At 39.8% G+C, this 26,856-nt stretch overlaps 1 protein-coding gene across 2 annotated transcripts in view; it reads right to left on the bottom strand.

Annotated features, from left to right (window-relative positions):
- Plekhm3 (pleckstrin homology domain containing M3) overlaps positions 1 to 26,856 on the bottom strand; it is a 166,737-nt gene that overhangs the window by 108,998 nt on the left and 30,883 nt on the right. For both annotated transcript variants that reach the window (XM_042679250.1, XM_042679249.1), the window contains one exon: positions 25,760 to 26,692. In XM_042679250.1, coding sequence (XP_042535184.1) covers positions 25,760 to 26,692 — 933 coding nt within the window. The remainder of the gene's footprint in view (positions 1 to 25,759; positions 26,693 to 26,856) is intronic.

The raw sequence follows: 26,856 nt of genomic DNA, 5'->3' as shown, positions 1-26,856 counted from the left end.
TCCATGAATAAAAATATCACAAAACCCAACAGAATTCCATCATAAATAAAAAGGCATTAGTAACCAAGCAGTTTCATAGTGCCTCTTTCACAAAGAAAATTAGATCATGTGTTTTTACATAGAGAAGGAATTAAAAAAATAGTAAGTCACGGGCTACGAAGGTGGCTCAGTGGTAAAGCGCTTGCCTCACATACATGAGGCCCTGGGTTCGATTCCTCAGCACCACATAAGCAGAAAAAGTTGGAAGTGGTGCTGTGGCTCAAGTGGTAGAGTGCTAGCCTTGAGCTAAAGAGCTGAGGGACAGTGCCCAGGCCCAGAGTTCAGGCCCCACAACTCACACATACACACACACACACACACACATACACACACACACAACACACACACATACACACACACATAAAAAAGTAAGTCACTATGTTGGTATCAGGTTTCAAAGACTTGATCCTCAAATGGATTTCTTTACCATTAAATAGCAACAAAAACATTATAATAACTTTATTTTCACGGCTGGCTGAGGAATGAGAAAAAAATGTGTGAAAGAAGAAGACTAAAACAAGCTGAGTTTGACAGAAGAGATGACTCACAAGCCCAGGGGTGTGAATGTGTGCCCACCTATTCCATCACTCGCTGGACCAGTGATGATGCACTTTTAGGGGCTTTGCTATTCAGCAACATTATAAACTTCTCAGATATATATATATATATATATATATATATATATTTATATATAAACCGGAAGTGGCGCTGTAGCTCAAGTGGTAGAGCACTCGCCTTGAGCTGAAGAGCTGAGGGACAGCGCCCAGGCCCAGAGTTCAAGCCCCACTACAGGTAATACCACTTGAGCTACAGCGCCACTTCCGGTTTTCTGGTGGTTTATTGGAGATAGGAGTCTCACGGTCTCTCCTGCCCGGGCTGGCTTTGAACCGCGATCCTCAGATCTCAGCCTCCTGAGTAGCTAGGATTACAGGCGTGAGCCACCAGCGCCCGGCTCAGATATATTTTTTATCCCCAGCTCTTACAAAGTTTACACACAAGAGACTGTAATGCTTAAGTTGAAAGAGTGATAAACTATTATTTGGTACATAGATACAGACCTACAGACATTTCAATTTCCCATAGCTATTTCATATTTGATTTTTTTTAACCTGATCACCTGTTTCTTGTGGCAGCCAACTTTCATCACTATCCCTGTTAAACTCTTAAGCATGTGCTCATGTATGAACTGGAAATTGTGCTCAGTGGAAGCTGACATCTCCTAGACGCTGGGATATTGTTTCCAAAAATGACTAGTCAGACTGAGTGAAAAAATCAAATGCTACTGCACAGAATTCAATCCTCTCTAATTGCTTGGACCTTGCAGAAATTCAGGATCATCATTATATTTCAAATTCTCACCACAGAGCACTGAAAAAAAATCTGGATATTTTAGCTTTTTGTTTGTGTCAACTTAAGAAGTAATAAACATCAGTAAGCATTTGCTGGATATTTAATACATGTATTTGTAAGTACTACTTAGCTTATCCATCTGTAACTTCAATGTCTGTAATAATTTTGTGCAACTAAATCAACATTAAAATATCTGCATATACATTTTAAGAAACCATATAGCCTAAACATGTTTATGTTGGCTGGGTACACCTGCCCAAAGCTAGGGATTCAACCACATGAGCTCATTAAGTAAGTTACATAGTCTCATGATTTTGTACAGATCTCTGGGCTCATAAAAGAGAAAAAGAATAAGAGACTATGGATGAAATTCATTCAGATTTTAGTTTAGGCAAACACAGTAGAAAAAAAATATGTAAAACTATATCTAGTAGCTAGGTAACTTAACAATCATACTGTACTGAAACTATGCTGTCCAACCCTCAGTGCTGAAATCATCCAGACGTAGCTTTGAACCTATACGCACTCTAAGAGCTACTTTGAACATGTGATATACCAACAGTCTGAGTCCTACAGTCAGGAAACCTAAACCTGCTATTACCCAGGGCACAAAATAAATGCCTGAGCCAAAATAAAAGGATTGGCTTTAATTGGTGGGTTTCCAAATTCACTGAGCATCAGAATGTAAAATGTGAATCCTTCCTAAGATAAGTTTGGTAGAGTAGGGATAGAGAACAGGAATTCACGTTTCTTCTCCTTCTCCTTCTCCTTTCCTCCTTCTCTTCTTTCTTCTCCTCCTCCTCCTCCTTCTCCTTCTCTTCTTTCTCCTCTTCTCCCCCTCCCTCTTCCTCCTTCTTCCCCCTCCTCCTTCTTCTTCTTTCTCTCCTTTTTTTTTTGGTAGTCACAGGACTTGAACTCAGGGCCTGACACTGTCCTTGGGCATTTCTGCTCAAGACTAGCATACTACCACTTTGAGCCATAGCTCCACTCCTGGTTTTCAGGTGGTTAATTAGAGGTTAGAGTCTCTCAGACTTTCCTGCCCAGATTGACTTTGAACTTCGATCCTCAGATTTCAGCCTCCTGAGTAGCTAGGATTACAGGCGTGAGCCACCAGTACCCAGCTAAGAATTCACATTTCTAATGAGCATCATTTACCAGGGCCCCACTGGGAGGTCTGATGAATAAGGTTTCTCTAAGCTCTAAAAGCCTGACTCAGTTCAACCAAAGTATAAATGACTGCAGATTGCAGTCAAAGAAAAGCTCTTGATTCATCACATAGTTTACTTTCTAGGCTTTGAGCAAAAACAATTTAAGTTTTTAGTCAGTTTCTAAAAACTGGCTGTGTAGACCTGGGATTATCTTACCAGTATTTTCGCAGAGCGTTCTTACCTCCATTGGAAAGTATCCTATTCAACTTAGAAATACTTAAAATGTACACCCTGAAATCCAATGTATTTGTCTTTGAAAAAGCATAAGATGGTTGGGAAAGAAGATTAGATGCTAGTGGCCTGATGAAGATTCATTTATTTCAAGAAGTATCTGTTCTTGCAATTAACTGCAACATTTCCTTCAGTGTCATACTAGCAAATCATGGTCTAAGAATGTCAGACACAATTCTTCTTTAAGATACACAATCTGGAATTTTACTTTATCAGTTAGGCTCTCAGCAGGGAAAAAAATGTGTTTTCTTAATAATGACTGTTAAAAAGTACATTTTTTGAAGGGTGCCAAAACTGGACTCTTAAGCAAGACATTATGGAAAGAAAAATAGAGCTACAGAGTAGAGACAAAAAATAATTAATTGAAATAACTAATTAGGGCTTATTTACACATATTTTTATGTACTTTCAAACAGATTTTTCAACAGTGTTTCTAAGTTAAAGGGCATTAGGAGAAAGAAACACTCCACATGTTAGATCAAAGCAAATACATTCTTCCCAGTCTCTTTTTGAAACTTTTCAGTGTATTCAATTCATAAGAACAAAAAACTATCTCACAAGAGAACCCACTGGCCTTTTTTTTTATTGCTTCTCACCCCACTTCAAACCTTTAATGAACACATGCTCTGAAGAGCTTAGCTTCTCCTCTGATATACTTCTGGGAACAAATGTCACCATTTAACTGAAATCTTATTTGCGGCATGTACAGTTTATTTCCCAAATGGTCTTTCACTAAGATACCCAAAAGAATCTGTTGCTGGGGTTGAAGCAGAAATCCTGGCATGATTCTCCACACAAGCACAATCTTTCTTCTGACAAGTGCACCTAGTTAGCTAGTTTGGCTGCAGTGTGTTGTTATTGAGGCTGAGATTTTGAACAGGAGCCAACCGCCATCTCTCCACTTCTTGGCCACCAACTCCAGTCACCTCCCCTGACCAGTGGAAGCAGCCCATGAACATCAGAGGGAGGTGAGGTAATAAGGACTTAGGCTGGGCCCAGGTGAAGCTCTTGCACCCAGGAAAGCATGCATATACTATTTTTTAAGTGCCATCACTTAAAAAGTGCCATCAGCTACCATACTCTTTCCATCTTTAAAAGTAAGCTTTTATCTAATTTAGAAAAGCAAAGCCAGTGCTTTGTATATGGCAAATAGAAACGCTCTAAGAGAATAACAGGCACAAATAAACACAAAGAAGAGTAGGAAAAGAGAGTGAGATAACACATTTTCCTTTGCTCTGTAAAAGTAAAAAAGGAAAATCCTAGCCAGGCGTGGTGTACATGCTTGTAATCCCAACACTCAGGAGGATCAACATAGTGAGATCTTTTCTAGAAAGAAAAAAAAGAGTGAAAAAAAAGAGAGGAGGGAGTGAGGGAAGGAAGGAAGGAGGGAAGGAAGGAAGGAGGGAGGGAGGGAGGGAAGGAGGGAAGGAAGGAAGGAAGGAAGGAAGGAAGGAAGGAAGGAAGGAAGGAAGGAAGGAAGGAAGGAAGGAAGGAAGGAGGGAAGGAAGGAAGGGAGGTTCAGAAGGAAGAAAGACAAGAAAGGAAGAAAACAAGTAAGGAAGGAAAAAAGAAAGAAGGGGAAGGAAAGAAGGAAGGGGAAGAAAAAAGAATAGAAAGAGTGGAGCAGAGGAAGAGAGGGAGGGAAGGAGAGAAGGAAGGAGGGAGTCAAAAAGAGTAAAAAGCAAGTTAGGAAAAAGAGGGTGGAAGTGAAGAGAAGGAAATGGAAGGGAAAGAAGGAAGGAAAGGAAAAAAGGAGGGGGAAGGAGTAAAGAGAGGAAAGGAAGAAAGAAAGGAGGGAAGGGAGAGAGGGAAAGAGAGAAAAGAATGACAAGAATAGGAGGGGAAAAAAATTTAGCTTCCCTAGCTTACTGTCTCGTATCCCATTGCCTCATTAAATGTAGCTAATATGTATCTGAATATTACTTTCTAAAATAAAGCATTACATTTGATTTAAATTGAAAATTCTGTTTATCCAGAAAACGAGGTAGTTTTGTTGTTTGTTTGGGTTTTTTTGTTATTGTAGGTTGTGAGGCCTAAACTCTGGGCCTGGGCACTGTCCCTCAGCTCTTCAGCTCAAGGCTAGTGCTCTACTACTTGAGCCACAGCGCCACTTCCGGCTTTTTCTGCTTATGTGGTGTGGAGGGCCTCAGCACCCAGGGCCTCATACATGCAAGGCAAGCACTCTACTACTGAGCCACTTTCCCAGCCCGTAGGTAGCATTGGAACAAATGGTGTGTGTGTGTGTGTGTGTGTGTGTGTGTGTGTGTGTGTGGAACAAATGGTGTGTGTGTGTGTGTGTGTGTGTGTGTGTGTGTGTGTGTGTGTGTGTGTGTGTGTGTGTGTGGTGTGTGTGTGTGTGTGTGTGTGTGTGTGTGTGTGTGGTGTGTGTGTGTGTAATGGGGTTTGAACTCAGGGCCTTGCCCTTACTAAGCAGATGGTCTACCACTTGAATTATCTGTGGACCCACAACAATTTTTTCTATGCAGCTTTGATGTCCATTAAAGGAAGTGGAGGGAAAAGTAACTGGGGCCCAGATGTACGCACTCACTCCACAGCTGGAAGGTACTGAGCTGATTTGTAAGAGACCACTCATTCACGTGTGATCTCAGTTAACAAGATGGAAATGAGGCTGGCGGATTCTCTTAACTATAGTTCGAAGCTATCCCAGTCAGGAAAGTCCATGAGACTCTTATCTCCAACTAACCACCAGAAAACTAGAAGGGGCACTGTGGATCGAAGTGGTAGAGTGCTAGCTTTGGGACTATGCCTGGACCCTGAGTTCAAGCCCCACGACTGACAAAAAAAAAAAAAAAGAGGGGGGGGGGGGGAGAAATCCAGAAAAATCAACTGTGTACCATCTGTAATTGCTAAGATGAAGAATATGGCATATACTGATAGACATTTTGTTGAAATTACACAGAGCTAACTTTATATTTCAACAATTCAGACTTTTTTCCTTAAGGTCGCTTGTTAGCAAGTTTTCTGCCCAGAGGATGAAAACATCCTGCTTGGGAGAGAACACACATGCCCAAATCCAATCTTGAGAGGAACTCACTCCCTGGCTAGCTTGAAAGCCCTACAGAAATTCACTTGTGTTCAGAAAAGAATTCATTTTGGATGGGCCTCATTTTATGTTCACCTACAAATTTTATAGCAGTGAGAGATTACATATGGGAAGTTGTCACTCCCCACTGGCTGAAACTTTGACTCATAAAGCTCGGCTGCACAGTCTAAGGGCTGACACACAATCAAACACATAAATCATACTCGGAAGGAAAACTGTTCCTACTGTGATGACACACATTTAGGTTAACTTGAGCTGGCACTTGTAGAATGGACTGCAGCTGCTGCTAGCACAACTAGACCCTTAAGAATGCAACAGAAATAAATAACTTCTCTGGGACAAAATGGATGTATCTTTCAACATAGCAATGTGGCAAAATTTATGTTGTGAAGGATTAGCTCAGTGCCCAGATGCAGTGAAAGTTCAATGCCCATCCTACTGGAGAGACAGATGCCATCTCTGGAGCAAAAATCATGTGTTGTTTGATGTTACTAGCAGGACTGAAGCAAACCAGGCAGATTGTGGTTGGAAAAATTCAGTCTGAATACTAATTGGCTTAATCATACAAGCTGTTAGGTGGGGTTTTTGTTTTGTCAGTGAATATCTCAATAGCTAAGTTAGCATGGACTTGTTGGGTCTAGATTATTTTAATAGTGCTAAGGGTATAATAGTTAACTAAGCGCTGAAGTGAAAATCACATGTTAGGTAATTACTGCTGCTCAAAAATAGACATTTGCTAAATTCTACAATGTTTGTCTAATCTCGTGGAATGTTACTATTAAGATTATAAATTGTGTGAGCTAAATTAATAAATACCAAGTAGATTCCAACTCGTGTTGAGAAGTGTCACGATTTATTGGTCTTGCAGGTAAGCCATGATTGAGAACCTAAAGTCAATATTTAGCCAAAATTTATCTTGAAAGGCAATAAATCTTGATTTTTGCTAAGGCAAGTAAGTAAATATGTGCACCACTCTCCAGATTCTGACTGCTTTTCCGTCTATTAAATTTGTACCCTGAGTAGTAAATGCAATGATCTGTGACAGATTTTCACTGCCAAAGATATGATTTGAGTTGTTCAGTTATTTTTGTTTTCTTAATAGGATACTCAGTAAGTTTATGCACTGAACAATGAAATATTTTAAATACAGCTTCTAATATATTTAATCAATCTAAATGCAGTATATTTTTTTCTCTTAACAGCTCATGACTAGTTCTTTTCCCAAAGACTTTCAGATAATGGTGATCAATTTAAAAATTGAAATTACCAACAGTTAATAGATACAGAGTACTTGCTACTTGCCTTGCACTCTCACAAGCACCTTACATAAGTATATGTAGGTATATGCAAGTATACGTGTCCATTTAATTTTCATATCAATTCTATGAGGTAGGTATGAATCCCACTGTCAGATGAAGAAACTGAGGCAGAGAAATAAAAGCAATTTTGTCCAAAGTGGCACATTAGGGAAAAGGCCTAACAGAAGTGGCTGGTATGGTATTTATTATGAAGGTGAATTTCCATGTAGCTATCTTGTGGAAGGTTTTTTTTTTTTTTTTAATTAATCATCTCCTTGTGGATGGTAAAATGAAAAGGACAAAAAATCTGAAATAATTTATACAAACATACATAATACATTATTCAGCTAATTGGTGAACTTAGGCTAGAATCTAGTAAGTCTGGCATTCCCTCTGAATATCCTTAGTGATAGGAGCATGAGTACAAATCCATGAGATTGAAAGCAAGCAGAAGATAATAAAAGATGAGCAAAGGAGGAAGAAATCATAACCAATCATGGAGATGGAGGGAGGCTGTGCAGACATAGGGACAACTGAGCTAGACCTTAAAGAAAAAGAGATTTTAGAAGAACAAAAGTCAAGAAAGGCTCAAAGCAGAAAAATGAGAGTATGTTTGGGAAAAAAAAAAAAAAAAACATAACCATTCTAATTGTCTGAGGCTTACTGTATGTAGGCAGAGGAGTGGTGGGAAAAGCTCTTGGAGTACTAAAGCAAAACTAAACCCTGAAACTGCTAAATGGTTAGAGTAAGATAGAGGAACCGTGGCAATCTCAGCTTAGAAAGGATTAATTAGTAAGAAAAAAACTGGGAGAGGAGAGACCCGATTGATAAGTTATGACAACAATCTGAGTTGATTAGGCAATAGGCTGGGGAACAGTATGTGGGGTCAGGAGAAGCTCAGTGTCAACATGTAAGCTATTTGCAAGTACCCAATGTGAGAGTATTAAAAAGGGGACTGTCAAAGATGCCCACGATATTGTGAGCCTATAGCCATTCATCATGCTGGCTCTGTAAGTTAACGGGAAAAGCAAATAGGAATAAATGCTGCTTGCTTGTGGTTTTAAGAAGAAAAAAAAAAGGAGAAAAATGTGAGCTACCAGGTCAACTAATGCCTTAAATCTCAGCTGATTCGAGAATATTAATTACCCTTTATTAAATCAGATATGGCTGATATATTTGGTATGGGATGATGGCTGTTTCAGGTCCTGTTTCTATAACCTACTATTTTCACCTCAATCTAGCATGAAGATGCTGCAGTCTTATGTATAAAAGATCACATGGTATGAAATCATCAACATATATTAATATTTTACAAAGAAGTGAGGAAAAGCTGAGTGAAGAAAGAAGTGGAAGTAAGAAGCTTTGTTTCTTGATATCCCAGTGATATTTAACCAAGGCATATTTGTCCCAACAGGAAACACTGAGGTGACTGCAGATACTCTGAGTTGTGTCAAAAGGGAGGATGGGGAATGCTATTAGCACCTAGTGGACAGAGACCAGGGATACTGCTAACCATCCACAACCAAACGTTATCTGGTCCCAAATGTTTAAAAGCACTGTTGAAAACCCCTGAGACAGGGGTAAAACGAAATCCACAGACTAACCCTATTAATCACTCTCTGCCAGCGTGGCTGTCTCATGATGAGGGGGAAGAAAAACCTTTTCACCAGCTCTACTTTCTTAACGGAATAAAATGATTCATGCTGCTCCGTTAGTTTAAAGAAGTGCCATGAAAGACAGACCCTGTCCACACAGCACTGCTATCTTCTAGACAACCTGCTGGCAGCACCAGCTCCAAGCTTGGAGCTCTTTTCTTCACAAATTAATCCTCTTGGTGAAATCACTTGCCCACCAAGAACTCTTACATGAAAAACAAGTGCAGAAACAAAAGGGCTCGGCTACGCTGATTGCTTCTGACATAAAAGCTGCTGGCAATGGGAATAATGCTCCTTCTATCTGTTCTATCTTAAGTATGGGGGTACCAGGTCTCCTTCTATGTTTCCCTACATCCCAGACAGAGAAGGGAGGTCAACCTCACTCCCCTTGCAAAAAGGCAAATGCTAGGATGTGCTACTGGCAACTTGCAGCTGACAGCTTTGGGGACCTTATTGGGGGTCTTAGTAAGGAAACTGTCTTTTGGGAATGTTCCTCTGAAATTAGTACTGAGCTCAATTAGAGGCTAAGACAAAAAGGAAAATTAGGAACACTAATGCTGCTGCAATTTAAACAGTTTTATTTTGTTCATCACAGATTGTCTGATACTGAATTTGTTTTTGTTTCTCTCTCTCTCTCTCTCTCTCTCTCTCTCTCTCTCTCTTGTGTGCCAGTGCTGGGGTATTGAACTTAGGGTCTGGGTGCTGCCCCTGAGGTTCCCCACCTCTTCCCTCCCCCCACCCCTCCCAGGGCTAGCACTCTATCACTTGAGCCACAGCTCCACTTCCTTCAATTTGATTTTTTTTTTCCGTTGTGGGGCTTGAACTCTGGGCCTGGGCTCTGTCCCTCAGCTCTTCAGCTCAAGGTTAGTGCTCTACCACTTGAGCCAGCGCCACTTCTGGCTTTTTCTGCTTATGTGGTGCTGAGGAATCGAACCCAGGGCCTCTTGCATGTGAGGCAAGCACTCTACCACTGAGCCACCTTCCCAGCCCCTTCAATTTGATTTTTAAGATACTTAGAGCACAAAAGTTCAGAGACCATGCCCAGGCACTGAGTTCAAGCTCAAGGACCAGGATTTGGGTTTGGGTTTTTTTTTGTTGTTGTTGTTCCTCTTAATTCTGTGTCTGAAACAAGTGTCTAGTTCATCTTATCCTAGACCCCAGCCTTGGTCTACATACTGCTGTCTTACAGATAATCCAGTTGATGCTACAATTACATCCTTTCTTCTCTGATTTTCTCAGGTACTTAACATTACAGAAAAACATCATTTGACTCCCCTCTATGATTCTTCAGTTACATCTCTACTATGATTGCTTGGAAAAGCCAACAACTTCCCATTGGCTTAAAAGTTGTGATTTTCTTTTTGGTTTACCTAGAAGACAACCTGTCTCTCATCACTGTTTCTGGGAGTTGTGTTGTCTTCTGGCTTGGATTTAGAAGTCTCTTCTTACATTCCAGCCAGTCTCTAGATTACAACAGTGTCCCACTGGGGTCCCCTCTGACTTCTCTTTCCTATCACTAGCCATTCTTAACACCCTCTCCTCTTTCCTTGTATTTTACAAATGTCTTGTCCCTTTGAACTGTACAGTATCTTTAAAACACAATCTTTCCTCTTCTTTGCTAAAACCTTTGAAAAAATCCTGGCAGCATCTCTTAAGAGTAATGTCTACTTGAGCTATTTTAGTAATGACAACAATTTGATAAAATTAAAGTCGTGAGAGTGAGTCCAAGCAGTACTAGGAACAGTCTCAAAGTGAAAAAGATTACTTTCATCAGCTTCCTGTAAATCTACACTTGAATTTCATTTTCATCCCAGACCACATTCTTTATGTCCTGTGAGATCTAGAGACTGCCTTGGATTACTTTTTTCCTTTATTCTTTTGTCTTATGCCTTCTAAGTTTTTTTTTTCCCAATCTCTAAAAACATCTGTTTGTGACCATATCTGAGGCTAATCTTTAAACTAAATATTTGGTATTTGAACACAGGCTGCTTGCATCAGGTTATTTACATATGGTAGGTCAGACGCACAAAAAAGTCTGTGAGGAGGAACTATTATTCTCTAGTCTTCACATTGCCATTTGAAAGAATTTTCCTATAGATAATATTCCTCAGTTCTCTCCCCATCTCTCCCCAGCCTCCCTCACAGATGGAGAAATAAGGTATCTGACTGCTGAGTTTAGAAGGACCCAGGCCTTCTCAGCTTGGCCTCAGGAAGAACAGTCTGCTATACTGAAAGGAATTACCTTTGTCATATTAGCTATGGTCAGGTGATTAATTTAGGGGCATATTATATATAATATTGTATTATATTAAAAAAAACATGATCTCTCAGCAATATGTATGATATTTTCATCTCTGTCTTCTTATTCCCTGAGGAATAAGAAGATTATTAATCCTGTAAAACTATTTAAAGATGACGGCTCAGCCAGCCAGCCAGCCATCAATAATAGTAGTGGATAAGAAAGAGAGAGGTATTCAAACATGCCTGGTAGCTGGTGAAGATAACTGAGAGATAAGGATCAAGTTGGACAGTCAGGCTCAAGTGGCATCTTCAGGCATCTTTTATTCAAGTTAAAACTCTTCTTCCTAACAGGGGATGAGAAACATTTCCCAAAGGTGTCAGACCACAAAAGATCACTCTTTAAGTGATCACTTGGGGAACCCTCCCCAAACTTTCTGGGTAAAGAAAGCAATGATGTACAATGCCGCTGAATTAAGATACATCTGCCTGCCACTTCAGGTTCAGGCAATGTTTTATAACATCTGAACTGCACATCACCAAGGCAGTTTAATCTTCCTTCAAGATACAGTGATGAAGATGCTGACCCGCAAGACTAGAAAGGCTGGCTTGAGGTTGTATAATAAATCAGTAGCAGTGCTTCAAACACAAGAGCAGTTCCTGTGCTTCTAATTTATGATTATCCCACTGAGTGTGGATGCCTCCTGGCTGGCTACCCCATCATGTATGCTCTAGGAAGAACATCTTTATTGATGAAGATACAGAAAAGGACAAAGACTTTCAAACTATTCCTCCAAATAGGAGGCACAAGCCTCATAATTTGAAAGGGCAATGATTTTCAACAACGCTTTTTAGTTTTAGCTTTATGATTTATCTACTTTTTCCCCCCAGTACTACATTTCAGAGTCTCATGCTTGATAGGCAGGTGTTACTAAAGCCATGCCCCAGCCCTTTTTTGGTGTTATTCTTCAGGTATGAGCTTGCATTTTTTGCCAGGGAACAGCCTCAAACCACAATCTTCTTAGCTACGGCTTGCCCCATGGCTGAGATGACACATGCATGCTATCACACTCAGCTTATTTGCTAAGATGGGGTCTTGCCAACTTTTTTTGCCTGGGCTGGTTCAAATCACAATCCCCTCAACCACTGCTTCCTGAGTAGCTGTGATTAAAGGTGATTTATTTACCTTATATATAAAAAAAGATACAACCTTTGGTATATACCTATCTAAAATGTGACGTTCTGTCTTATTGGAAAAAAAAGATCCACATCAAGCCCACATCTTAAGTTTTGGAATCCTAGTTCCCTCTTGAAGTGGTAGATAGTATACATGAGATTTTTTTTCAGCTAAAGCAATACATAATTAAATGCACTGGATATTTATGTACACCAATAAGAAAACATCCTATCTATCTATTTTGAAGCAAGATTTGAGGGTAGGATCTGGATTGGAGTGGGGGATTACAAAGTCACTGGGTGCCGACCCCCCTTCCCTGAGCTGAGTAGGAGAGTTTCAGTAGGATGGACAGCACAGAGATGGCCCATTTTTCCTCTGCTTCTGAAGATGCTTGGTCCCAGGGCACCCAGGAAGATACCACCAGAAATCTCTCTCCCCAGGTTAGTCATTGTTGGACTCTGCAACCCGGAAGCTGACTGGAAATGAGGGAATAGGTAAATGAGTTGAATCCTCCTCACTTTTTAAAAGATAGCCACATACATCATTCATCCCTCTTTTAGCCAGGTGCTATTTTGTCTGAAGAAATGGTCCATTTGATGTCCTGTGTATAATAACTGGTCTAGTCATTGCTTTCTAGTTTATGGTAAGCAACTTCTAAACCCCTTGGAATTTTCTCAGATGGTATAAATGTCTTTGTTATTCATTGAGTCCTTTAGATCATACCTGCATTTATGCTAATGGTGACGTTCAGTGGGCCACTCAATTGCTCTAGGATGAAGTAGTGACCAGGCAGAACATAATGGGGGGCTGAAGATTAAGCTTGATTAAATGGTCAATGAGTCAATCGATTACACTACATAATGGAATTCCAATAAAAATTCTGGACACTGAAACTCAGAGGAGCTTCCTTGTGATGAACTCAGCCATGTGATGAGAAGATGATGTCCTCTGTCTCCAGGAGAACAAACAGAAACTGCATTTGGGATCCTCTTACTCGTTGTCCTTCAGATTCTTTTTGGCTGTTCCTGATTTGCATTCTTTACAATAGAACTTTAATTGTAAGGATAATGCTTTCCTGTGTTCTGTGAGTTGTTGTAGCAAATTGTCAAAATTATCAAACAGGAGGGGGTTGTAGGAATCCTTGAACTTGTAGCCAGAGTGTGGGTGGACTAATGACTCTGTAAATCTGCAGCTAGGATCTGAAGTGGGCACAATCTTGTGAAGAGCTGAGCCTTTCCCTTGTCCAGGGCTATGCTAACTTAGGGACAGAACTGAGCTGCAGAACATCAATTGGGGTTGAGATAGAATATATGCCGTTACGTCAAATAAACTTTGATAATGCAGTTCCTAAGACCAAGAATGCTAAAGTCCCTTGAGAGAAAGTATTATGGCCAAGTGGATCTGGAAATGCTGTATACTTAGTCCTCACATTAACATCATTAATTTAAGGCTCTAAATGTTATGTAGTCAAAAGTTGAAAAAAAAATCCCAGGAACCTCAAAGATCGTAACAGGTTTACCAAAATTAAGTTTTGGGACCCTACACCAATTAATGATTTTAAATAATCTCAACAATTGAGTAGAGGTTATGTTAATTTTATCTGCAGCTGCTTCCAACCTAAGTCCTTAGAAAAGAGGTTAAAAAAAAATTCAATAGGGGAATGGAGAGGAAGCAGTCAAGACCAAAGGAAATCAGAATTGTTCACTATTCACCTACTAAGTCGAGAGCTAGGAAGATGGCAATGTACAAAGCTAACACAAACCATATCATATAACAGTGGTAGTCAAACAGAAGACACATATATTTAGTAAATAATTACACAAATGACATACGATTTCAATTACAACCAGCATTAGAGGAAGGGGTAAAGAAGAGATTTAATAGGTCCTAAGTTGATCTGAGGAGTTAAAGAAAGCTGTTCTTGAGAAAGTAGAATCTAAGCAGTGACCTGAAGGAGGCTGGAGTAGTGGTGGGCGCATCAGTGCCCCAGGGACAGGCAGCTGCACGTGGGATGGCTCTGAGGTGGGGGAAGTAAGCAGGAGATGTATTTTAGGCACAGACTGAAGAAACCAGTGTGACTGGAACTTGGTGTGTGTGGGGGTGGGGGGTGGGGAGTAGCAAAAGGACAAGCATTGGAAACCGATCAGCAAAGCAGGGTTCTGTAAGGGGGCTGGGCAAAGAAGTGAGATGCCATGGAAACTTGTAAAAAAAAAAAAAAAAGAGGATTACTGGGGTCAATATGGATTATAACAAAATCCCATCCACTGCACTGTGATATTGGGAAAGGTCAGAATGAAAGCAGGAAGGCTGGTTAGTAGGCCATGTGTTTATCTAGATGAAAGATGACCTAGCTGGTTGAAAAAGATGAGGGAGGGAAAGGCTGCCTCAAACTCTAAGTATGTTTACCACATATAAGATAAAACTTCAGCACAACATTAGAATGTATTAAACAAGAACTAAGAATGTATGTAAAAGATGTGGATTACCCCCCCTTGCTTTCTTTATTTCACCAGTAAGTAGAACCCTGGTCAAATATCATTGAAATTTCTAAAATGTAAAGAACACATGAAAACAGCAGAGTAATACCTCAATGTTTAACATATATGTTAAGCATTGGTTAAATGTTTAAAGGAAATGGTTAAATGTTTAAAGAAATGGTTAAAGAGAATGAGCTTATATAACCTAGTGAAGTATGACTTGATTCATCTATTAAGAACAATCTGTAGGTTATGCCAGTATATTCTCAAACATGGTATGCACTCAAATTAATTGTAAACCTTGTTATGAGAATCTCAGATTCTGGCTTCAATGAGTTATGGGAAGAGTCCAACCATCACTCTTTATGTCACACTCATGCTTGTGATATAAGTAGTACTTAAACCATTTCCATGATCCCAGGGTAGACACACTGGTGTGCAAAATAGTGAGATGCAAAGGCATAGGTCCACAAGGGGAGAACTGGGTGGAGTCATGGAAAACATTCCATTCTACCTGGAATATTAGAGTGGAGGTAGTCAAGAAAATATTGGACAGCTAGGTGCCGGTGGCTCACACCTGTAATCCTAACGACTCAGGAGACTGAGATTGAGGATCACAGTTCAAAACCAGCCCAGGCAGGAAAGTCTGTGAGACTCTTATCTCCAATAAACCACCAGAAAACCAGAAGTAGCGCTGTGGCTCAAATGGTAGAATGTTTGCCTTGAGCTAAAGAGCCCAGGTCCAGAGTTCAAGCCCTACAACCGACAAAAGAAAGGAAAGGAAAATATTGGGCGAATGTCTTTACAAGTGTAAAGGATTTCTCATACCCAGAAGTCTTCAACAAATACAATACAGACTATATCTAGAACCCTAACCAATGTATTCATACACTGACTGTTATTCCCAAGTTCAAGGTTCACTGTTTTGTAAGCCTGTTCCATTTTTCATCTGGTACAAGGGGAGTTTTGTGTTCCTTGTTTTTTTATTAGTGTGATTTAGTTAAAACATTTTAGCAATAACATATTTCAAGTATAAAGACTATAAGCAGTCATATTTCCAACTATAAAATTAACTTTTTTGTTACATACCTCAATTTCTAGGACTGCATGTGGCCTGTGTTTACTCAATGAACAACTAAATGAAAATATTAATGAAAAAATCAATTTCTAAATTGTTAATTTCCTTGAGAGGTATTTTAAAATAGCAAGTTTTTCATTTAAATATATCCCACTCAGGTTTAAGAACAATGCATTTTAGAAAGCTTCTCAAGTAGTTCTTTCTCTTAGGGTCCATGAAAAACTTAGTTTTCAAGGAACTTAGCTAGAAATTAAGGAGGACCTTGACCAACCCCACGTCTCCATCCTAAAACCACACCAAGTCCAATTTATCTCCCAGTGAAAGGTCAGTAAATAGAAACTCTTAACTCCATGTGGAGTCCAATAGTATATTAACATTTTCTTTAGAAGTTGAGCCAGAAATGAACATGTGATGAGAACAATGTTAACCAAAAAAGAAGCTACAAAAGGGAGAACTTTCCAGACCAAAGTATAGCAACAAAGACTGAGAGAAATGAACGGCTTAAAAAAAGAGAGCACAGCTATGGCCTATGAAGTGGAGGAAGGTCTATCAAAAGACCCATATCTTCTGAAATTCAAAATGATTTTATTCTTCTGAAACATATCAAAGGGGAACATGTGACTTCTATGATGAGAATCCAGGAATAAATCAAAAAGGCAAATTTATATCCTATAAAATCAAACAGCCTCCTTATATAAAGTGATCAAATCTCTTTGAATTTTAGGATGTGAAATAGTTTAAATACAAATTATATAACATTCTTCTTCTGTAGATTTATATTACTATTGCAGTATACAGTCATAGTCTTCTCGTACATTTATTTTTATTTAAAATTATTTCCAGGATCTAGAAACTTAAGACTGCGAACAGAATAAAAAGTAATTTATACAGTGACAGACATCAGAGTCAGGGAAAGAATTTCCAACTCCTGTCTTCTTAGTCAATTGATATTTCTATTAGTTTAAGCTCTCTTCCCCAAAGAAAAATGGTATTCCTTATTAGATGAGATTTAAATCAAGGACAATAATCTCATTTTTTTCTAACCTTCTATAGATGGTCAAAGAGTCAAAGAATGAGGGATAAAAGAGACCTTGCAAGCAAGGCCATTCCCTCTAAAAATGCTAGACAGAATCGGTAGGGCTGGAAACCTAGTCAAGGGCCTTCAAATTCAATTGTGTATTACAGTCACGTTTATTTGTCTAGGGTCCAGTTCTTTGTGTTCTGTGAAGACATGTAATAGGATTATCTTGTTCTCTATCAAGCACAGTGCTCTCTGCACTTAGTAGGGCTTCAATAAACCTGTGTGGAAGGGTTAAATGCATCTCCCTATCTTGCAGACTGGAAATTCTGTATCAGACAAGCTAAGTAAGCACTGTCTTGAAAATTCCAGGTTTTCTAGTTTTAATAAGCCACACCTCTTGTTATTACTACTCTTTTTCATCCATAGCCATGGGAAAGCCAATCCACTGTGAGCATTTCTTATCTTGATCCAAAGGAATTATTCAGAGTACACCTTTTTTTTCCTCTCTCTCTGTGGAAACAACACTTTCACCCTTCCTGGCCTAAGTTATATTTGCATGCTATGGTTTTTAGTCCTTCACTACCTTATCACACATCAACAGATGTGGATGTTTATTCTTAAAAAGGGGCAACCATAACTGAATTTCTAGATGTGGTCTGGCCAGGCAGAGCACAGTAGGATATTATCTCTTTCTTCTGGATCTGTTTTCTGAATGCTTTTGATGGGGTCACCGCAGCGCAAACACTGGCTTCCCAGTTAGATCATCTGTGTGCCCACAGGCACTGCTACTAGGCCAAGTTTCCTCTGCCTTCCATCTTTGAAGTTAATTTTCTGAATATGAGTACAGGACTATTTATCATTCTAAACCTCATCTTGTTTGTTTTGGTCCATTCCTCTGGCTTGCAGTTCAGTATCGCAATTCTATCATTCTACATATTATTTTTTCAACCTAGTTTTGGGCTATGTGTAATTTTGACATTCCCCCCCACCCCAGGTAATTGTTGTAGGTGACAAATATTAATGGTAGGTACTCCTTATATAGCAAATACTATGTGCCAGGTACTGCATAAGCTTTGAAACTCCATTTGTTTGCACTGCAAACTAATAAGGCAGATGTGATTATTTTGTCACATCCAAGCTAGTCCAGGGTCACACAGCTAGTGAGCAGCAGATCTGGAAGGACTCTAGTCTTTGGCCTTAATTACTAAACTATGTTGTTTCTCATTATTATTGTGTACTTTTACTGACAATCTCTTAGGCTGACAGAGAACTATTAGCCAACAATCCTTGGATAAAACTGCCAATCATTTACTAAGCCATGTAACTATAAACTCTGATACCCAAATTTCTCTGTCCCCTGAGGATTTTGCCAAATGTTCTTTTAAACTCTTACGTACTACATAGCATAAACCTGACCCAGTCGTCTAGTATCTCTCATTTGCCTTTGTACAAACCCAACCAGACTGTAAGTTGTAGGGTCCAAACCACAGCTTCTATTCTCTTATGTCTTCATAACATCTACCATATAATACACAATAGTACACAACAAAAATTCGTTTTGTTTTTGATCAATGGTAATAAAAGCCAAGGAAGGGCTGGGAAGGTGACTCAGTGGTAGAGCGCTTGCTTTGCATGCCTGTGACCCTGGGTTTGATTCCTCAGCACCACATAAGCAGAAAAAGCTAGAAGTGAAGCTGTGGCTCAAGTGGTAGAGCGCTAGCCTTGAGCTGAAGAGCTGAGGGACAGCGCTCAGGCCCAGAGTTCAGGCCCCACGACCGGACCCAAAAAAAAAAAAGCCAAGGAAATTTTCTCTGAGTGTAATTCTGTGAGAAATACAGGGGCAATATTTAAAATGGGGCAAAAGTAGTAAACCTGTTTAGCTTTAAAGTTCTATATAACAGGAATTCCTTAATATAAGCAGAGACAAGAATGTAATGGTCTCTAAGCCAGCTTTGACCCTTGGTCACCTAGTTCCATTCTCCTACCCACCAGCCTTTTGGAGATAATTCTGCATGTATTTGAAGAGCACAATCTGTACCTCATTCCTCTTGCATAGTCCAAGGTTCCTGGCAGAACATGTGTGCCGTACCCAGGGTGGAGGGTGTGGGGGGCATTGAAACAGCAATGCTCCACTACAACTCCCCTGAAGAGATTTTACTATGAGCAATACATTCCGGGGGTCACAGTCAAGGTTGGGGAACTAAAATTTAGTTTTTAGTGCACGCACGGGCACATGCGAGTGCACATGCATACACACATACAGAAACACACAAAACCTAGTGATTTCTCCTAATGGAGGTAGCAATCCAAAACACTTGATAACAAAATGATTTACAGTATGAGAAAGCAACAACAGATTAAAACTTTCTCATCTGTCTAAACTGTTTACATGCTTTATGGCTGAGTTTTTCTTCACCTTTTCCTTTACCAATGGGTTACCTGCCTACTTCCTAAATCAAATATAGATAGACAGATAGATAGATAGATAGGATATATATATATATGTGTATATATATATATATATATATATATATCTTCCCCTTGTGTTCCCACCAAATGGGGAACTAATTTGAAAGTAGAAGATACAAGAGAAAACTGATTTATGTTTCCATCTTCATTTACTTAGAAGACCTGACTCTCTTAGGGGCTTCCTAATTTATCTCATAGGAATGAAAACAAACTTTGGCTACCCTAGAACTTCTTATATTTTTCCAAAAACACAATACACAACTGCCCATCTTGACACTAAGTAAGCAATAACTTTCCTTAAGTAGCTTCACACACATAATCAACTCCCAAATTCAAATTTTCTGTTTCTCCACAATTGTTACTCTGCAGGAAGGCCAATAAGTAACTAAGTTGACCCCACATAAAAATATTGCCTACTTCCAGACTGGCAGCTTCTTAATGAATAATGAACCACCTCATACTTTCTATCAGGGATGCTTGTATTGCTAGGGTAAAGATATCCCTTATGTCTCAAAGATGTTGTAAAACGGCCTTTGCCAGAAATATACCCTCATTTATCACATGAAATGCCAAGTGGTATTAACAAGGTCGATACTGTTTGTTTAATATATTTTGCTTTCCTGGGGGTTTGAAATGATTTGTTTTTGCAGCTGTAACAGAGTTAAATTAGGGATTTATCTTCAGCTTAGTGAGTTGAGCATATATAACCAAGGGCTATTAATTATCTGCCTGCAGGCCTCTGGTCATCTTCCCACAACTTACAGCATCCATGGGGTATGGAGTTATACCACTTGCAGCCAGATTTGATCCTCAAATAATCAATTCTGGCTTCTCAGGAACTAAGGGGAGACTAAACATTTCCAGGGTTACTTTGCTGTTCCACAACTCCCCTTCTTCCAACACACAACTACTGTTGGTGTTTAGATTGCTTTTTAAGTGCAGCAAGGAATTTAAGAGAAAAGCTTGTGCAAAGACTAGTTTCAGATAACAATTCCCACGCATGAAAACTAAAAGCCATTTTTCTGGCCTTAAAATGCTAGTAATCAGCTGCTTCCCCCTTTCTTCTCTTTCACACTGCTGTTCTGCCTTGCATGGAGAAAGGGGAAAGTTCGGGAAGTGGGCTCCAAGGATAAATTTGTCAAAACCTACACTTCACTTTTATTTCCCCACTACCTGTTTATGAGTGTCAGGGGGGTGGAGAGAAGCCAAAGAAAATAATGCAGGAGAATGCAGGAGAGAAAAGGGAGACAGAATGGGTAGGATGGGGCAAAGAAAAACTACACACAACTACACACACACACACACACACACACACACAACTACATACACACACACACACACACACACACACACACACACACACACGAGGGGAGTATCCCCCCCCCCACTCCCATTCCCGATCCCAGGTCCTAACAACATACCCCTTTATCAGAGGTTCATTGTCAATCAATTAGCCCAGGCAGCAGGGGTCTGTGAGGTGGGGGCCCCCAGGAAAACAATGAGCTGCCCTGTTGTATTACTATTTAATCACTTTTGCTAAATAAATAGAACAGCCCTGAGGTGCTGTCATGTCAAGGGAATTTATAACAACAACAAAAAAAACTTTATTTTTCATTGGTCATTACTTTTTCCCTTCAGGACAAGAGAGGGTTATTACTGTAGCCTTAAGTTCCATCTTTGTGTTTCTTGCCTTTGATTCCCACTCGGACCCTGCCACTTTCTGGCACTAATTTGTCAGGCTGAACAAAGAGGGGATTTGTACCTCCTGTAAGGTCTCAATTAGGAATGGCTTCTGCTGTATTATGTGCCATTCAGAAAAGACACAATGCTGGTAATTACAGGAATTTGCACTAAATGGCTGAAGAATTCACAGCAAAACTCCCCCCCCCCCACCCGTTTTACCCCCTCCCCCAAGTGCTAGAGGGGAAGAAAAGGGAAAGCAAAAAGTAATTACCAACAGCAGTCCCAAGAGGTTAAACAGCAGCCAAAGAGTAAAACCATCAGAACTGACCAGTGAAAATGGTATAGGGGGATCTCTGAGATCCACCCCTATAGGGGGTGGGGGTGGGGGGATTCCTTCCCTTCCATTTATTTCAGTTCATACTCAAGCACATGGCCCCACTGTGAGCCATCCAATTTCATGTCCTGATTACAACACAGGCACACAAGAGACAGTTTCAAAGGTAGCTTTGCATCGCCTCACATCTATAAACAAAGTCCTAGCCTTTTTATTATAATATACTCAACTGCCAGGTTTCTTGATTGCTGGGACATTACAGGGAAAGTGTGTGTGTGTGTAAGTGTGTGTGTGTGTGTGTGTGTGTGTGTTGCAGTGCCAAGAAAACAATGTATGTTTTAAAACCATGTATCTGTTAAATCCAGATAGGTACACATGTCAAATTCCTAAAAAAAACAGGGCTGCTGCCTGAAAAGCTAATTTATACAGAATTTCAAATAACCTAATTCAGAACCACTTTCAGATACATACAAAGTTTGTAAGTATTTTAGTAAGCAGCATAATCATTTGTTTTAAGCATTAATATTTTAACATTACAGATTTTCTGTTCCCAAACATAATTCTAACTTCTAAACAGGACTTTCATTAAAGTACTACAGAGGTGTTCCCTCAAAAGCTGTACTGTTCACAGCACCCCAGTTAGCAGGGTTTTAGTACCATTCCTAGCAGGTGCTTCTCCCCCTTTGTGACAAACATTAAGTTCCACCTTATCAACTGCCTAGTTGTTATTTTTTTAAATTTTAGTTTTAGGTAGTTGTGTGTGTGTATGTGTGTTGTTGTTGTTGAGACAGTCTCACTACAGAGCCAAGGCTGGACTCAATTCACAATTCTCCTGCCTCTAATCTCCTGAGTCTGAGATCTGGGCATGCACCACCACCACAGTTGGTTGGCCTTGTTTTCAATAGGCCCAAAATAATTGAAGATCACAATCATACAGTTCTACCTGGCACCACCTCCCACTGTTCTCTAATTTGAAATGTGAGCTTCACCTTTGCAGCTCCTGTCACAGCTGCCATCTGACAGTTACTGATAAAATTATTTGATAAGCAACTTCTTGTCTTCCTAAGGCTCCAAGTGTCAAGGGGATAGATAGAGACCACATCTAATTTCCCAAAATGCTGACTCATGACTCTAGGCATATCCAAATTTCTGAATGAATAACAGAATTCAATTTTCAAATTTCAGGACTAAGAAAGTATAAAGAAAGGCCCAGGAAGGCAGGTAAAACCATGTAAGTTCCAGAAACACAGACCACAGTAGCAGGGACTTCTTAAGCATAACAGCCACAGAGAGAAAGCCATGGAACAATCACACATAAGCCCAAGCATATGTTAAAGTATATGCAGATATGTATCGGTATATATTTTCAAAACCATAACTTCAGCCACTTTTTAATACTCATGGGCCATTTTCTCTGTAGGAGCTCTTTAAATTTTAAAAGACATAGAAAACTCTTCCCTTACACAAAGAATTTAGTGAAAGAAGGCCAACTATACTATTTCACAGATTTAAAAGCCAGCATTTGAGGCTTTCCTGAATAGCAACTGAATGACATCATAATAAAGAACTACTCTTCTACTTTTAACATTTATTCATCCAAGATATTTAAAGGGGGGAGAGACTAGCCAAACATAAAAGCTTCTATCTAAAGATTACATTCTATCAATGAAATACTATAAATTTATTCTTATTAAAATAGTATTAAAATCTCAAATTTACTAAAAGCAATGTCCTGGAATTTTTGTTGTTGTTATTGACATTTTGTGAGGTAAACACGCTTTGCAAGCAGCTTCCTCACTGTGTATTTTGTGGGGATACCAAGTTAAGACAATATAGGTACAAAAGGTAGGCAGCTGGTTTAAATTAACAGTGTTTGTGAGAAGAATAGATCAATTTTAACTTTCCATCTGCTATAATAATTTCTGATATAATGAACAGTCTCTTGAGTAATTTAAAAAACATTCAGAGGTTTGCTTTAAGAAGTTTTTTGCCTTTTTCTTTTGAGACTCTGCCCCCTACAGGAAAAAAAGTATTTCTACCTGAGACAGAAAACCAGTATTTCATATGTGAAAAGCAAGCCAGTAAGTAGTATGTAACAACTGAACACAGATAGCACTCTGTGATGGAAGAGAGAATAGTTAAATGAAATAAGTTTGGTTTTGTTTGGAATATGTTACACTTACACGAATTAGTAATCTCTCCACCCAACTCAGAAACTTCCCTGGGCCCCAGTAGTGTTCCAAGCAAAAACTATTAAACACTGAATACAGCAAATGGATTTCAGATCTGAAACCCGTAATCTCCTGGTTCCCTTCTGTTTCCCTCCAATCAGTCACATTTAGTGAGCTCCAAATTTAGACAGCAAAAGGAGGTATTCTAGCACACGGAACCTAAAGCAGCTTCCAGAACGTTCTATTCCTGCCCAATATCTAATCCTTTCTTCTTCTTTTTTTCCTTAGTTTTCTTCTCTCTAGCTCTTATTGCCTCTGACTTTTTCCTATTTTCATTTCATCAATTACTGGATGCCATGGGCTTGCTATACCTGCCACTTCTCCCTTCAAGTGTTAAGAAAGATCACTTCAATGTAGTACAGAACACGGGCAATGCACACTCTTCAGCGAACTTCTGAGACTGGGGCAAACTAGGTGACAATGCTGTGTAGCACCAAAGACTTCTTCACTTATTTTCTATGAAGTATCTTAATTTAAATAACTCAGGACTTGAGGACTAAGCTGAGCTATTCTGCTCTACTCCAGTAACACCTCAGATCTGTTGACCCAATCAGCAATATAATACCACAAAGTATATCATAATTAAAGATTGTCCAGAGTAAGCTCTTAGTTACTGTTGAATGCTGGTTTGTCAGACACACTTATAATGTAGTATGGCTTCTTAAGTGGCTCTCGGTTTTGCACCTCCCCCATCCCTCTACCCCATAGTCACTGGAACCCTCTAGACAAACCAAAGATGACCCACTTGATCACTCTCACCCTCTCAGGAGATTAGTTTTCAACCAAAAAGACCATGATCACAACAAACTTAGACTTACACCATGGATTTTCATTTTGTCATCACATCTAGCTTTTTTTCAATGCAGAAGAACAAAATTTAAAATTTGAAGCCAAGAACGGTGGCTCATACCTATAATCCTAGCTACTTAAGATGCTGAAATGTGAGAAATGCAGTTCTAAGCCAGCCCCGGCCAATGTATCTGAGAGACTCTTACTTCAACTAACAAGCAAAAGCCAGAAGAGGAAGGATGATGACTCAAGTGGTATAGCAACAAACTGAACAAAACAGCTAAGCAAGAGCTCAAGTTCAAGCTCCAGTATTAGTACCAAAAATTTTTTAAAAATCATGGGGCTTTTTGTTCAGATTTAATTAACATACCTAAGTATAATCTACATGAATTAAAACCTTGTCAGACTTCAGATTACTTTGATAATATATTTATTTCTACAATTTGTGGCAGTTAGTGAGAGGAAAGCAATTTTGATTGGCTTTCCCTCTTTGGGTAGGAAGGGTGGAGGTGTGGAGGGAAGCTGTAATATTCATGTCGACCTTGAGCTCCACTTTGTGTCTCACATTTATGCCGCAGTACCAGAAGCCCTGGGCTTCTCCTGGATGAGGCAAACACAGAATCTTGTGACTCAGGAGTCATCTGATGAATAATCATCTGCCCTGCTTTTAGCCAACTACACATCTTCTGTCAAGACAGACTTTCTGGAGTCTACCTTAACAGGATTTGACAAGGTCATGATCAATGACAGTTACTGACTATGGACATTTGCTTTGCCTAAGGTGAGTTAGCTTTGAGCTAACTCCTGAGCTAATTTCTGACATCCATACTCACAGTAACCTTTAAAGCAGAAGAAATGGAATCACAGATGACCCAGAAATCCCAAGTGCTAATCTGGAAAGCCTTCGTCCATGTCATTTTGATTCAGTGGGATATCATACACAACTGCTTCTATTTACTTTGCCTATATGGCATGAGGATTGATAAGATTTTTTTTTTTTTGGTCAGTGTGGGGCTTGAACTCAGGCCTGACACTGTCCCTGAGCTCTTTTACTCAAGGCTAGCACTTTACCACTTTGAGCCACAGCTTTCAGTTTTCTGGTGGTTAATTGGAGGTTAAGAGTCTTATGAGACTTTCCACATGAGCTGGCATCAAACCACATCCTCAGATCTCAGCCTCCTGAGTAGCTAGGATTACATGCATGAGCCACTAGTGCCTGGCTTAAGATAGGTGCGCATATATATATATATATATGTATGTATGTATATATACATATACCTTCTTCAAATAAAAATGCTTTTTACAAATAATATGCTTTTTTAAAACATGCATTTTCATCTATGATTGCCTTATTGAGGGTGTTTTAATAATGAATTGCAATTATGAGGTTCAGGATTGCTCTTCAGGCTGAACATACCTGCACATTTGAAACTCTGAGCAGTGAGTCCTCGTTCCAAAGACAAAGTCGTCAGGATGCTTAGGAAGCTGGTGGTCACAGACTGACGTTTGTTCTTCCTGAGCTCATGTCCACCCGTCGTATCCTTGGGTTTGTTCCTCAGTGTGACTTGCAGATTTTGCTCTGAATTCCTGGCTGCATTGGCGGCTGTCTTCAGAGCCTCCATCCATTCCTGAGCCCTCTGTCGGGTCTCAGCTCGAAGGCGGAGGACATCTTGGGGGAAAATGACTTGAAAGCAAGAGTCACAGCCATCCAGATTGTCTATCTGGACAGCCAGGCACACATCCACATTGTAGCTTAGCAGTGGGTCTTCATCTAACTTGCCAGGATGAAAAGCCATGAGATAGGCCTTGCTCAGTACAAATGTAAATGCCTTCCAGTTGTTCTGGACAGTTAGTCTATAGAGTGTGCCTGATTTGAGGATATTTTGGTACTGTTTGGGGCTATCCAAGACAGGGGAGGAGGGCAGCAACCCACTGGATTTCTTCTGTAAACAATGGTTCTGTGTACAATCAACATGACCAACTGCTGGTGAATTTGCCAGCTCATCCTGTCGTCCCATATAACCAGGCACAATGGCATGTACAACTTCCCAAAGCTTCTGCCCCCAGTCTAAAGCCTCCCACGGCGATGCTGCCTTTATCTGTAGCTGTGTGTTGTCATACAGAACAGTATCCACCACTGTGGCCTCAAGATTTCCCAACAGAGATATGTTCTGGAAGTGTGAAAGCTGGAATGTGGCATACAGGTTCTGATTCCCGCTGCTGTCGAGGTTGTAAAAGTGTAAGTTGTATGGTGAGAGTTCTGCGTAACAGCTTTGCCAGTAACTGTCGTGGTCCTTTCTAATCTCCAGATAACCCTTCTTCAAAATGTTTGGGAATGTCTGCTTACGTTCTAGAAAGAAAAAAAAAAAAAACGAAGCAAGCTATTAATTTGTTAGGAGAGGATAGGTGCCTGAAACCAAAGAGATCAGGGATTGACATCTTTCTGGTAAAACTAAACAAAAGTAAAATCTCAGGATGATACCTAATGGCAAGATGCAACTGGAGGAAATAGTC

The sequence above is a fragment of the Dipodomys spectabilis genome, unplaced genomic scaffold (genome assembly GCF_019054845.1).
Source record: "Dipodomys spectabilis isolate Male_0828 unplaced genomic scaffold, ASM1905484v1 ptg000051l, whole genome shotgun sequence".
Classification (NCBI taxonomy): domain Eukaryota; kingdom Metazoa; phylum Chordata; class Mammalia; order Rodentia; family Heteromyidae; genus Dipodomys; species Dipodomys spectabilis.
This window is presented reverse-complemented; position numbering and strand designations above follow the sequence as displayed.